Source organism: Ipomoea triloba, chromosome 6 (genome assembly GCF_003576645.1).
Source record: "Ipomoea triloba cultivar NCNSP0323 chromosome 6, ASM357664v1".
NCBI lineage: Eukaryota > Viridiplantae > Streptophyta > Magnoliopsida > Solanales > Convolvulaceae > Ipomoea > Ipomoea triloba.
Genome location: NC_044921.1, coordinates 707,981 through 722,128, shown reverse-complemented (window position 1 = coordinate 722,128; position 14,148 = coordinate 707,981). Strand labels below are relative to the sequence as shown.

General features: G+C 34.5%; 2 protein-coding genes and 1 long non-coding RNA gene across 3 annotated transcripts; 1 reads left to right on the top strand and 2 right to left on the bottom strand.

Moving 5' to 3' along the window:
- Positions 1 to 1,527: 1,527 nt before the first annotated feature.
- LOC116021650 lies at positions 1,528 to 2,705 on the bottom strand. Its single transcript, XR_004099035.1, has 2 exons — positions 2,583 to 2,705; positions 1,528 to 1,834 (listed from the first exon to the last, which is right to left on the bottom strand). It is a non-coding gene; the product is annotated as an uncharacterized LOC116021650 (long non-coding RNA).
- Positions 2,706 to 9,671: 6,966 nt separating this feature from the next.
- On the top strand, positions 9,672 to 13,003 carry LOC116021750 (protein RETICULATA-RELATED 4, chloroplastic-like). The gene is made up of 7 exons (XM_031262221.1): positions 9,672 to 10,342; positions 10,900 to 10,968; positions 11,096 to 11,287; positions 12,110 to 12,154; positions 12,264 to 12,403; positions 12,491 to 12,616; positions 12,722 to 13,003. The coding sequence occupies exons 1-7, from the start codon at positions 9,779 to 9,781 to the stop codon at positions 12,768 to 12,770; spliced, it is 1,185 nt and encodes a 394-aa protein (XP_031118081.1). The 5' UTR covers positions 9,672 to 9,778; the 3' UTR covers positions 12,771 to 13,003.
- Positions 12,862 to 13,931, bottom strand: LOC116022422 (ATP-dependent DNA helicase PIF1-like). The gene is made up of 3 exons (XM_031263149.1): positions 13,811 to 13,931; positions 13,115 to 13,711; positions 12,862 to 12,866 (listed from the first exon to the last, which is right to left on the bottom strand). The coding sequence occupies exons 1-3, from the start codon at positions 13,929 to 13,931 to the stop codon at positions 12,862 to 12,864; spliced, it is 723 nt and encodes a 240-aa protein (XP_031119009.1).
- Between the last annotated feature and the right edge of the window lie 217 nt (positions 13,932 to 14,148).

The following is a 14,148-nucleotide window of genomic DNA, read 5'->3' as shown; positions in this document are numbered from 1 at the left end:
GAATACGCAGATGAACATATGACCCCTATAAATAAGAGGTAATTAATTTCTACTGCTGTATATTGTATTATGAATGAAGCAATCAAGTTTACAATTACTAATATTACCTCATGGTCATGGAAAACAACACACTCTCTTGATTTGATCTCTTCACTGCCTCTGCTTTGCAAAACATCGTAGATACGCACAGCTCTCAACTTCATTGCAGCAGACGTTTGTTCTTCTTAATCTCTCTTACAACAATGTACATGGGAGCCATGGCCTACAACTTGAGAATGTAGTTCTGAACTTTTTGGTATTCGATCTGCAAATGTGTAAATGAAAGTATGAAGTTGTAACATGTATTTATATTGGTAGAAATAGGTTTAAATCGATTCAAATAAGAATGGTAATCGAAGAGTCACGACGATTACCAATAACTATTGCAACCGTTAGTTGGAAACCCAAAAGGTTTAATCATTAATGAAAGACAAAATATCCGGCCTAAAAAAGACCGTCTCATTTTAATGCAATCGGATTTCTCAAAATTTGGCCAAAACGACATCGTCACATCGTTTCTATTGGGTGGAAAACTGAATTTTTTTTTATTCACAGAAAGTTGTTGCTTTTATATATATATATATATATATATATATATATATATATATATATATATATATATATATGTAGTATCTGTTCATAACTACTTTCTCAACCTACTGAAGCACAACGAGTCAATAGTCGCCTCCACTCCCCTGTAGGAGTGTAAACCGGGCTACTAGACCACGTGAAAGTGGAGAACTTTGTAGCAAATACTTTTATTTATCATTAGAATTTAGTATGACCCATTTTCTCAATTAATATAACTTTTCAAACCTATAGTACTGGCAAATTATTATGTGGAACATAGTCACGCACTCACACAGTGTACATTATTTGTATACTGAATGTACATTATTTAATAGTATATAAAATAACGTGCTCTCATTACTCAAACAATGTATTATATATATATATATACAAATAATGTACTTTTTATTTATGATCCACACACACAATAATGATCCTATGATACTTCACTACTTCATCCCTCTCATTTAATGCGTCTAGTTTATTTGGATTTGACTAGATTTATTTTTAATTCAATTTTTCATATTAAGTTTAATATTAATATACAAAATTTATATATTTAAAAATTACATTAAAATAAATGTTAAACATTAAAAAAAAGAAGAACAAATTTGATAATAAGTAAGAAATATTAAATAAAATAAGCAAGAAAGAAATAGTTGGTTTGACTAATAAATAGCAAGGTTGCAAAAATCGCGCCTAGGCGCTAGGCGGTGCCCGACCGCGTCGAGGAAGGCCGGAATCGGCCTCCTCCGCGGCTGGCCGCTAGGCGGCCTAGGCGCCGCCTAGACCTCCGAGCCGACCGCCTAATGCAATCCTCTTTTTTTTTTTTTTTTTTTTTTTTTTTTTTTTTTTTTTTTTTGCAGTCGCAGACGGAAAACCAGAGTCCCAGACCGAAGTTGAAAGACTTGAAAGCAATTTTCGTGTCACCGTTGGCCGTTTCATATCGAAGCTTCAGTCACCGTTCTCCTACAATCGTAGAGCAGAGTCTCAGATCGAAGCTCCAGTCACCGTTCTCCTACAGTCGCAGAGCAGAGTCTCAGATCGAAGCTCCAGTCACCGTTCTCCTACAGTCGCAGAGCAGAGTCTCAGATCGAAGCTCCAGTCGCCGTTCTCCAGTCGCAGACTAGAGTCTTAGATTGAAGCTTCAGTCGTCGTTCTCCTATAGCCGCAGACAAGAGTCTCAGATCTAAGCTTAGCTTCCATCGCCGTTCTCCTCGAGACACTGATGGGTGTCGAAACCAACAAATAATAAATACTTACTCTTATAAATTGTAATAGTGATGAGTAAGGTCGTATCCACAGAGATTGGTTAGACTTATCTTTAGCAATAGATTTAATAAATAATGAAATGAGAATCGAAACTTAAATAGCAATAATAAAATGGAAAATAGAAAATAATATCAAACAGCAAATAATTATCAAGTGAATGTCAATAGCAAAAGGTATCCAACCCAAGGCATAATATCAGTTTAATTCTAACAAGACAGATATTGATATGCAAGCCAAACTAACTTTACTCTTTACTAGATTGGTTATGGTTATTAACAAGCTCTAACAACCTGTCTTTCCTTACTTCGTCGGTAATTAAAACAAGCTCTTTAATTACTTCCCTAGCTAATAAACAACCCTAAACAAGCTCTTAGGATTTAATTTACTACCAGCATTATCGAATTAGAAAGACTACCAATCCTAGCCAACAAACTCATAAGCTCGGTTCATTTAAGCTAGACTATATATCTCCATAACACAAAACGAAAATCAGTTATAATCAAATTGTGCTATTTGCTACTAACATCAAAACACTTAAACAATTACGGATTCAAGGTTCTGACTAGCAATTTAATAACTTGACAATTGAACAATGGGCCCTATTGCAACAATTAACCAAGCATTAAATCATATATACGAATATAACAGAAGATATATAGATAATAAAGTGCAAAGAATAATTTAGGCTAAATAAAGCTTACTGGTCTTGTAGAATCAAACTTCAATTATTCTCGAATTGGAAAAATATGAACTCAGCAGTACATTGTAGGACTGTTTACAAAATTAAAAAAATATATATAAATATATGTGTTTTATAAGCAACAAAGAAATTGAAATTGAATTCAAGAGAATGGATTAAAAATGGGATGCCCTACAAAGCAATGCTGCTACCCTATTTATACATAAGAATTGGCGCAATTTGCGCCAATTTGCAAGAAAGGGAGCAAAGGTCGGCAGCATGCAAGAAGTGAGGTCCGTCGCTCGCCGCAATCCTCGCAGGCCTTCGACCGATTCCGTCGCTGCTGTTGGAAGCTTTCACATGTTGCAATCCTTGGTAAGCTAATTATTATTATACGTACTTAGAATTCATAAACCTAAAATAATAATAAATGATAAAATAAGATTGGCGGCTGCTGGATTCATAATAAAACAAAAGAATTTAGTTAGGTTAAATCAAATAATTTAATATAAAGAAAAAGGATTAGTCAAAAATATTTATTAAGCATAATTATTAACATAATTATTATATTAGTGTAAAATCATAAAATAAAGTTTAAAATAAATATAATGTAAAATAAATAAAACTAATTTATTATAAAAATTAATGTAAATTAAATATAAAAATAGTGCTTATCAGACACCGATCTCCTAAACTCGCCGTGTTTTTGTTGGCCGTATAACAATGTGTCTCTGTATCTAATACTCTATAATTATATATTGCTTCCTGAGTTGCTGTACTTCATAGTTCATACATATATATTATATATTTAAAAAAAAAATCAATCGGGCGCCTAGGGGGCTCCTAGCGATTTTTTCAACCTTGATAAATTGTAAACATGACACATAAAATGTGATAGATGTCGAGTAGTAAGTTGTGACTTGTGAAAAACAGGCCGGCTTTGTGTTTAACTCTCAAGTGTTCTTTATACTAAGGATTTTACCGCAATCACCCTTGGAGTTTAAGGAGACGAGTGGACGTAGGCTGAATTTTGACCGAACCACTTCAAATTAAAAATCTTTCTCTCTCTTCACTTTACAAGCTTTTATATTTCGTTCATAATTCAACCAAACTTAAAAATTTTCAAGACTAAAATTGTGCTTAATCTGTAGAAAAAGGTTCACATTTTCTGCTGCCAAAATAATTTACTATTGATTGTTCTAAATTAAGTTCATCTTAAACTTAGGGTGTGTTTGGTAACCTGTAAAATGACTTCCGGAAAATATTTTCCGAGTTTTCGGTGTTTGATTAGTATAATTGTGAGTGTAAAAAGAGGGTGTAAATGTCGTTCCGCTGAGGATTGGGGCTATGACACGTATTTGTGTGATTTATTAAAATTCTAGGCACTAAAGTATTGGAATTCACTAGAATCCAAGCAAACTAAGATTAATGAATGGAAATAAAATAATGCAAATTAAATAAGGGATAAACTATATGATAAAAGAGTGGGATCAGATTAGGGGTATTGCAATCATGATGCTCTAACAATCTCAAAATTAGGGAAAAGCAATTAACCAAGGGATTTATTGGCAATGCACTCAAGAATTCAAGTTAGCTACTTTCGTAATCCATAACAAGAATTAGGCTAAGATTGCCCCACTTCGTGATGCATCAATCATAACCTTAAACACAAAAGCATTATAAGCCCCCAAATTACCCCTATTTTCATAGTAGGAAAAATTGGGTTGAAATTGGTTAGGCTGAGTCTTTCATCCAACTTTCGTTGTGATGAAATCCTCTCTAAAACAAATCAATAAAAGCTGCGCATCAATTATCAATAAGAGGAAAATATAATCCAACTCAAACATAAACCTTAGGTAAACAATTATTTCCCTTTATGCAATAATCACAAATCTAGCATCAAGAATAGCAATAGGACCCTAATCCAAACCCAAAAGCTAACTACTCATGCATCATAAAAATAAATAAAACAAAACAATAATAAATAACCATAAACATAGCAAGAAATCTGAGAAGAAAGTAAATAAAGGAATAAGAGAACTTTTCTGATGAAGAACAAATCCAACTTCAACCCGAGATTCCAAGCTTGAAATTAAATAATCTAATATAAAACTAATCTAAACTATGCTAGGGAAGAAAAGGGGAAAAATAAACTAAAAACTAACTAGGGTTGGGAACTCTCTAAATTGTAGAGAATATGTAGAATATATAGGAGATAGATGGGCCTTGGGCCCATGAGACAACTTCCAATTCTTTTCCAATTTTTATTCTTGTTTCCTATTCTTCCTTGGTAATTTCCTTTTCTTCCAAAACTTGTCCAAAATGTTCCAAAATTCTTCCTTTGCTGCTCCTTGTGGATAATTCAACCCTTGTAACAATATAACACACAAACAATTTTCAATTTCACTGGGATAAAGAAAATAAGCATCAAAACAACTAAAATAAGGGGTGAATTATTGTACAAAATAGTAGATATCAGTGTTTGGCCACGCCCGGAAAATGTGGTCAACGGAAAATGTTTTCCGTTAACCAAGGAAAAATCAGTTCATTTTTCTGGAAAATGACTTACGGAATTTTTTTCCGTAAGTCATTTTCCGAAATCACCAAAATGATCGTTCCGAATGTTCTCGACCAAAAACTAACCCATATCCTATATCACCCATGACTGAAAATGGACCAAGAGGTGGGAAACCGTCGAAAACCAACGGAAACCTGTTGTTTTACGTTTTTAAAATTTTTTTTTAAATTTTGAGTTTTTAATTCTATTTTTTAATAAATAATATTATAATTTTTTATATTTTAAATAAAATAATTACAATGTTTAATTATACAATTCTACCCATTTTTCAGAAAATGAACCAAACACACAAAGATAGTTTTCCAGAATACATCCAAACACTGGAAATGAAACTATTTTTCGGAAAATGACTCATTTTTCAGAAAACATTTTCCAGAAGTCATTTTCCTGCTTTCCAAATGGACCCTTAGAATTTCTTCAAACGATAAAATTTTTTAAAATTTACACAAGTCTATTCACCCCTTTCCCTTCATTCTAGACATGTCATTCTAGACATGTGATTCAACCTTTCGACCAACCTAATACATTTACTGAAAGCATGCGAGGGGCCATGATGTTCATAGTTAAAACATATGCATGGTCGGATAAAGTGGTATTCTAAAATACTTAACAAGATTCATCAATTTGCTGACGAATTAAAACATGTTAACACTAGATACTTACATGTTCTTGTGTTAATAAATTATATTGAAAATTATCAAACCAAATATTAGTCATTTACTCCACCATAACAACCAACTTAGGTAACAATAATTTTAAAGGTGTAGCAATTATAGTATAAATTATCACTTAATAATTATCACTTAATATTAGCCAAGCACCTTGTAGTCCAGTGACATCAAATCCTTCCCTTTATACGGGAGGTGGTGGGTTCGAGCCTTAGTGGAGGTAATATTGAGGTTGAGAAAGTAGTTATGAACAGATACTGCATTGTACTAGAGTCAGTAGTATTCAAAAAAAAATAAAAAAATTTCACTCAACCTATTAGCCTACATGTGCATAGTTTTCCAAATTAAAATTTGACACCAACTCAATTATTTACTCAAGTTGTGCTCCTCCTAGCTAGATATTTCTTTAATGTCTAATTTAATTATATGAATTCTAATGGACTAGCTTTATTGACAATCATATGTCGAGAACATCCACTATCAAAGTACCAAAACTCCTGCAACAAAATTATGTACATTTTTGTATTTGTTCATAGCTACTTTCTCAACCTACTGAAGCACAAAGAGTCAAGAGTTGCCTCTACTGAGGCTCGAACCCACTACCATCCGGCTCGAACCCACTACCATCATCCATGTGGAAGTGTTAACCGGGACATTGGATGCCACTTAGACCACAAGGTCATTGGCTAATCCACTTTGATCCCATTAATCTCACTTTGATCACATTAATCCCACTTTGATGCCATGGGTGAGATTCCAACCATGCATCTTCACTTGTGCTACCATTTCTTCGATCAACAAACCTTTTACTTAATTTTAATTCTCCTTGGTGGGTTTCAAACTAAGGGTGTGTTTGAAAAGCAGGAAAATGATTTCTGGAAAATGAGTCATTTTTCGGAAAACAATTTCATTTTCTGTGTTTGGTTGCATCCTGGAAAACTATCTTTGTGTGTTTGGTTCATTTTTCGAAAAATGAGTAGAATTGTACACTGTTGCAAAAATCCCCGCCTAGGCCGCCTAAGGCACCGCCTAGGCGCTAGGCACCCCTAGACCGAGGCGAATTGCTCCCTAGGCGTCCGCCTAAGTGGCTAGCCACCTAGGCCTCCGCCTAGCGCCTAACTTATCCGATTCGGCCGCAACTCGGCCGACTAGGCCGAATTCGACCTAGTTAACTCGAACGAGTCGGCCTTGTTAATTTTTATTATATTTTTATATATTTAAATTTATTTATTTCTATAAATAAGAAAAGTAAGATATATATATATATATATATATATATATATATACTATCCATACACATGTATTATTTTTTTTTTATTTATAGGTCGCCGCCTAGGCAACGCCTAGACCGCTTAGGCGCTAGCCGGCTAGTCTACCACCCGACTAGCGCCTAGTGCCTACTGCAACCATGGAATTGTATAATTATATAGTTTTATTATTGTATTTAAAATGTACAAAAATATAATAAATAGTATATTTATTATAAAAAGAAGGAAAAAAAAAACACCAACAGTTGTCATAGAACAGTGTTGGTCATAGAACATGTATTCATCATTCATCATACTCATTACTCATATATTCAAACAGAATTCTACCGCCCTCCCCCCTTCTTGAAATTAATGGGATTGAGTAGCAGGGAGATAAGATAAAATACAGTGCATATAATAGGTCGTCCCTCGCACGGCGAAAGTGATTTTCCATTTCCGAAAAATGACTTCCGGACTTTTTGTCCATATTTTCTGGACATTGCCAAACACTGAAAGCTCGAAAAATGATTTCTGAAAATCATTTTCCGGGTTACCAAACACACCCTAAGAGTCTCTTCTTCAAGCTTGTGCAATCATCTCTTCTACCATTGATGGTTGACTTTGACTTTGACTTTGAACACCTCTTCTACAAGCTTAGCTACTCTTTAAAAAAATACCCATTTTTATTCCTTTGTTAGAATAAATCTGATTTCTTCCCCTTGGTCTAAAATATCTTGAACCAAATCTATACTATATATAAAAGCATTATCCTCCTCTAGAATTTTCCCGTCCAAACGTAGGGGTATTATAGTAATATGGTAATTATTATAATAATATTAATATTAATAATATTAATTATTATTATTATAGAATAATATTAATGATAGAATAATATTAATTATAATTGGTTGGTTATAATAGGTTATTAGTAATTATGGTAATTATTATGATAGAATATAATAATATTAATGAGATAAGAATGTGGTTATTTACATAAATGTATTCCTATTCTGGTTGAGATACAAAAATTATGAATGTCAATCATATTATATTATATACGTATATATAAATATAGTATTATCCTATTATACATATATGTAATGTAATTATGAAATTAACAGTTACATACGTTCATATGGAAATAGTTATTATATAAATAAATATCTTACAATACTACACATTTCTTTACCTAATTTAATCACAATCCTATTATATCCACTTCATTAGTAATCATTATGCACTCATTTCCATAACATCTTAATCCGAATATATATTCTCCCATCTTCTTCCATTGTTGCAAAAATTAAAAATTCTCCATCATTCCCCATAGTTTTTTCTCTTTTCTCGCCAAAAGGAAGAAACGAACTAGCAAACAAGGATTATCAACTATGAGTGTTTCGAGTGTGCGCAGTGAATTTTGATTTCTAGGGTAAGTATTCATGTTTACCAAAATACTTTTACCCCAAAAGTAATCATTTTCGTAAGTGTTTATGTGCACCATCTTTCTAAAATCTATCCCTCAAAAATAATTTCTATTGTACTTGTGAATAATTGTTATTTGACTCATGACTTATGTAATATTTGTATGTGTATTGTATGTTTGGATTATTGGTACAAATATTGTATATTGTGTGTTTGATTTAGGCAGAAGAGACAAAATATCCAGTCCAGGACAAAGATCACTTGTGATCATCTGAAAGATATGAAAGGATTTTTGTTCGAAATCAATAGGCTGCTGCTGGATGTTCTTCCCAAGATTGTAATTTTGAAGTATATTAGTTGTGTAATATGCTGTCATAGAGACATCACCTCACCCAGAATTTTTAATGGGCTAGACAACATGTTTTTACTGGTTGACTCTGCGATATCTTCCTTCACATTCAACATGTTTCATAAAGGTAAAAAAACTTTTTTTTTTTGCCTTCATATATCTAAACAAAAAAACATATGTTTAAGATAACAATGGATTCCTATAACTGAGTTGCTAGAGAACAAGTACATTAGCCCAATTTATAAAAATCCTAAATAATGATATATAAAATCTTCAAAAGTTACAATACCGCATGCGTAGATCTACACATCAGCTATTAATTTGAGCAATTGTTGCTCAAACTCGCAATGATAACATCAAAAAATATAAATGATCCAAAACATATCTTCAATTGCACTATATAATATTTGATGTTCTAATTCAAATAATTATATATCGATCCAAATATTTTTAATTTTTAATATATTATTATAACAAATCCATTCCGTGCATTGCACGGGCGAAAATACTAGTAACTTTAAAAAATAATTTCCTTCTTAGATACTACCAAAATAAAATTGAGGATTCTTATATTTTTCAAATTATCTTTTTAGCTAATCAAAATCTTATACAATTATTCATAATATTTTCAATGATTAATTGCTTATAGTTTGAGGTCTTTTTCTTTAAGAAAATCTTGAAAAGCTCGGTAGAGACTACATATTCGACATTTGTGCTATATTGACCGAGATAACAGAGAATTTTTTATTTTAAAAAGAAAGTAAGCACTAATTATTGAACGTCGCATTCAAACTTACAACTCAGAATGAGTCCAGAAATCTTTTATGTCTGTTCTGTTGTTAGCGCAATCTAACTGTCGAAATTCCCACCACTAAACTCACTCAAATCCTCTCTCTCTCTCCCTTCGCCACCTCCCACCAAGCAAAACGGAGGACCACCGCTTCGCTACTCCCAATGGCTATCTCCGCCGCCACGGCCACCGCACATCTCTCCGCATCGTTGACTCACTCTCTCCCTCTCCCTCTCCCTCTCCGTCACCACTCATTCCTTAGCTTCCCAAGCCCAACTCACACTCATCCCGTCACTAGTTTCTCTCTCAAACTCCGACCTTTCCGATCATCTACCCGTTCTTCTTTTCACATTTTCTCTTTTGCCCATCATGGCGGCGGCAGTAACTTTGGGGCCGGCGGCGGCGGTGGTGGTGGAGGGGGAGGAGGAGGAAAGGGAGGAGGGGAAGGTCACCACGGCGACGGAAATGCAGGGGAGAAAAACAAAGCAGAGGCGATTTTGGTGTTATCTGAAACTGGAAGATCACTGGATAGTTTGCCTAAAGACATGGCAGCGGCGATTGAAGCGGGAAAGATTCCGGGAATGATAGTTCACCGGTATTTCGAGCTGGAAAAATCATTGATTCTCCGGTGGCTTCTCCGCTTTGGAGGGTTCAGGGAGCGGTTGCTGGGAGATGACCTTTTCTTGGCTAAACTTGGCATGGAGTGTGGTGTTGGTATCTTCACTAAGGTGCAGTGGTTCAGTACAGTGTTGATTAGGCTGGGATAGATTCACATGCATTCTTAGTTAATTGATTTTTCATCTCATCAATATATATATATATACTTTCTATTTTGAGTATCTTATTTATTGGAGTGGTAATGAAGTGTTTGGTAGGATGGAATTGTATTTCCATTCCTACCAAACTTCATGGAACTATAATTTCATGGTTTTCTTCAACTATGAAATTGCAATTTCATGATAGAGGATTGTAATTCTGGTAAATTACTATTTTACCCTTCTTATTATTATATTATTATATAAGGTCATTTTAGTTTTTATTCGCTTATTCTCTTCCAATTTCCTATCATCACCAAACAATATAATTTACACTTTATAATCTGCTCATAGATACAATTCCTTTTCTCTTAATTTCATACTTTCAACCAAACGCCCCGTAAAGAGTAAGTCCAGCACCTTAGTTCTTCAACATATATGAATAAAGTTGTGCATTCGCTACTAATTATATTTTTTGGCATAATAATAAGCACTTGATCCTAACATTTATGACGATGATGATGATGTAGATGGCTGCAGAGTTGCAGAAGCGAGGAGAGAAATTCTCAAAGGAGCTGGATTTTGTTTGCGCTGATGTGGTATATATATATATATATATGCTTTTTAAATTTCCTTGTCTCCTCTTAATTTGTAAATTACTAAAATGTGGTGTAAATTTGTTGATTGGTGGATGATATATATATGGTAAATGCATGGCTGTTTTAGATAATGGCCTTGGTTGCAGATTTCATGCTGGTGTGGCTCCCAGCCCCTACTGTTTCTCTCCGACCACCTCTTGCTATCACTGCAGCAGGAGGACCTCTCACCACTTTCTTTTACAACTGCCCCGACAATGCGTTTCAGATTGCCTTGGCTGGCACTTCCTACACCTTTTTACAACGACTTGGTGCCTTGCTGGTATATTTTTTTTATTCATACTTCAACTATTTTCTTAATGGAAAAATACACTAGTTAGCTTTTTAGTCTCTCAATTATGTACCGTAATTACCCATAATGTTGGGCGGAGGTTAGTGATGGCCAAGTCCAGTAATAGGTGACTAGAATTGTTGGGTAGAGATCAGTAAAGGGTCAAGAGTTGCGTTAGTTGTGCCTTAGCTATGAGTTATAACTTTTAACATAATAGTAAATGCTTGGTCTAATAAGTGGTATCAAAGTTACGGGTTAGAGTCCCACCAAAGGTAAAAATTGTGCAAAATGGCAAGTATTGAGAAGGAGAATTGCTAGGCGGAGGCCAGTGACAAATTATCCCATGGACCAAGGTCTACCTTGCATTGTGGACTATAGGCCAAAAATAACATTCAGATTTTGTACCTGCAATTAACACATTCTGTACCGTTTCTATGTGTAAACAAATTGAAGGCATATCACATGGTAATTACAGATACATAAACTGTTAAATATAAGTACAAAATATATTAACTGCAGACGCATAAGATGTTAAGTTTTTAACAACATCTCTGCCGTTAACATATTTTGTACTTGCAGTAAAAAAAATATGTGTATGTAGTAATCATGTTATATTTGTAATTACCATATTATGTGCCTTCAATTTGTTTACAGGTACAAAAATAAAACAAAATATGTTAATCGCATACACATAATTTGTAGATCAAGAGTTCATAATACAATATGAACTCCATGGTATAACAATTGGAGGCGGGTACCACTTAATCCTAACACGTTAGTTAGTGCGTGATTTGAGTTCAACTTTTCGTGCAGAGAAATGGGGCAAAACTATTTGCAATCGGCACTGGTGCATCCGTGGTAAGTATACACACATACATACATACATACATACATACAGAACACATGCATGGATCTCATCTTGAGCCCAGCCCCGCAGGAATGACATATATATTCCTTGTTGGTGCAGACTGGTACAGTTATAACAAATTCATTGATCAGATTGCGAAAGGCCATTGATAAATCATTTGCTCGTGAAGCTGAGGACATTCCAATTTTAGCCACGGGAGCTGCATATGGTGTTTATATGTCTCTTTCCAGCAACCTTAGGTACAATAAACTCGTCCCCCTTTTTTATTTTAGTTTTTTAGTTGAAATGAAACACCTACATCATCCATCCTTTAATTCCTCGACCAGGTACCAAACACTTGCTGGGATAATCGAACAACGGTTGTTGGAGCCGTTGCTACACAACCAGAAGATCCTGCTTAGTGCACTGTGCTTCGCTTTCCGAACAGGAAACACCTTTCTTGGATCACTCATGTATGAGCATAGTTCCTTCGATCTGTTCTCTATTTGGTTTGGTTATACTATATCAATAATTCTCATACTATAAGACTACTCTAACAATAGTGTATGAATTTATAGGTGGGTAGATTTTGCACGTTGGATAGGAGTGCAGAGATCAAGAGCATAACAGGGCGCAGATGAATCCCTCCTGCCCTGCAATTTGAATTCTTGAATGAGGCTACCATTCTTGTTAAGTGTATTATTATTGTTGCCATTCACTATTCTTCAAAATGGAAGATGAGTACCAACTATAATCAAAATTTTCTCCACATTTTAGGGTTGTAATTCCTATGATCAATTATTATTATTATTTTCAACTAGTATTATACCCGTGCGTTGCACGGATGAGATTAAACCGAATATTTAAGAAAAGGTAACTACTTTATTTAAAGCAATAGAATATTTGAGATTACAAATTATTAAAAACTTCATGGTACACAACATTTGTAGTATAATTACTACTCTCAGTACCTTCGTTTGCTATCAAAATTCGTAGACCTTTAGGGTTGCTAATCCTTGAAGCAGCGACGTAGAGTTGACCATGAACAAAGACCGGTTTCCTTAATAGTAAGCCTACATGTGTCAAGGTTTGCCCTTGACTTTTGTTGATAGTCATTGCGTATGATAGCATCAAAGGAAATTGTCTTCTTTGGAATTTAAATGGTAATCTTGTATCAGTTGGGGTAATTGACATCCTTGGTATCAAGACAATTTGGCCTGCATTATTCATTGACATCCTTGGTATCAAGACAATTTGGCCTGCATTATTCCCTGTAACAATCTGTATCAAGACAATTTGGCCTGCATTATTCCCTGTAACAATCTTTGCCTCCACAACATGATCAGATAATCTGGTGATGATAAGTCTTGTACCATTACAGAGACCCATCGAGTGATCTATGTTTCTCAATAACATAACCGGAGATCCCACCTTTAAAGTTAAAGCATGGTTAGGTATGCCGGACGCTTTTAAGCCATTTAGGAATTCTGGAGTGTGCATATCCACTAGGATACCATTGTTTGAATTAGATTTACACACAGTATCGCAGCTGAGATATGTCTTACTCTCTGCAACATGCAAATCAGTCATATATTCATTGATTGCATTGACAACGTCTAGTATGGGAGCCAAAATTGCCCGATTTGATATGTATTGTTGCTAACAACCTCCTTCCTTGAACAATGGAAATATACTATCAACAATTGTGGCTATGTCATTACCATTAGATGGTAACAACATTTCATCAGGGATGTGTACGTTTGAATAACCATCATTAGGTCCTCCCATTGTGCCATCTCCGATAGCAGCTAGCCACGATGCAAATTGTTGAATGTTGCTGAGATCAACTCTTGATTCTTTGTTTGAAAGTCTTAGATTCTTTGTTAACCTCAGCACTTGACATGAATCCCAAAGGTACGAAGAGTTGACACAATGTCTTGTCTTGAACCTTTAGGGATCACTGGCAATATTTGTCTGAAATCACCACCAAGTACTATAGTTTTGC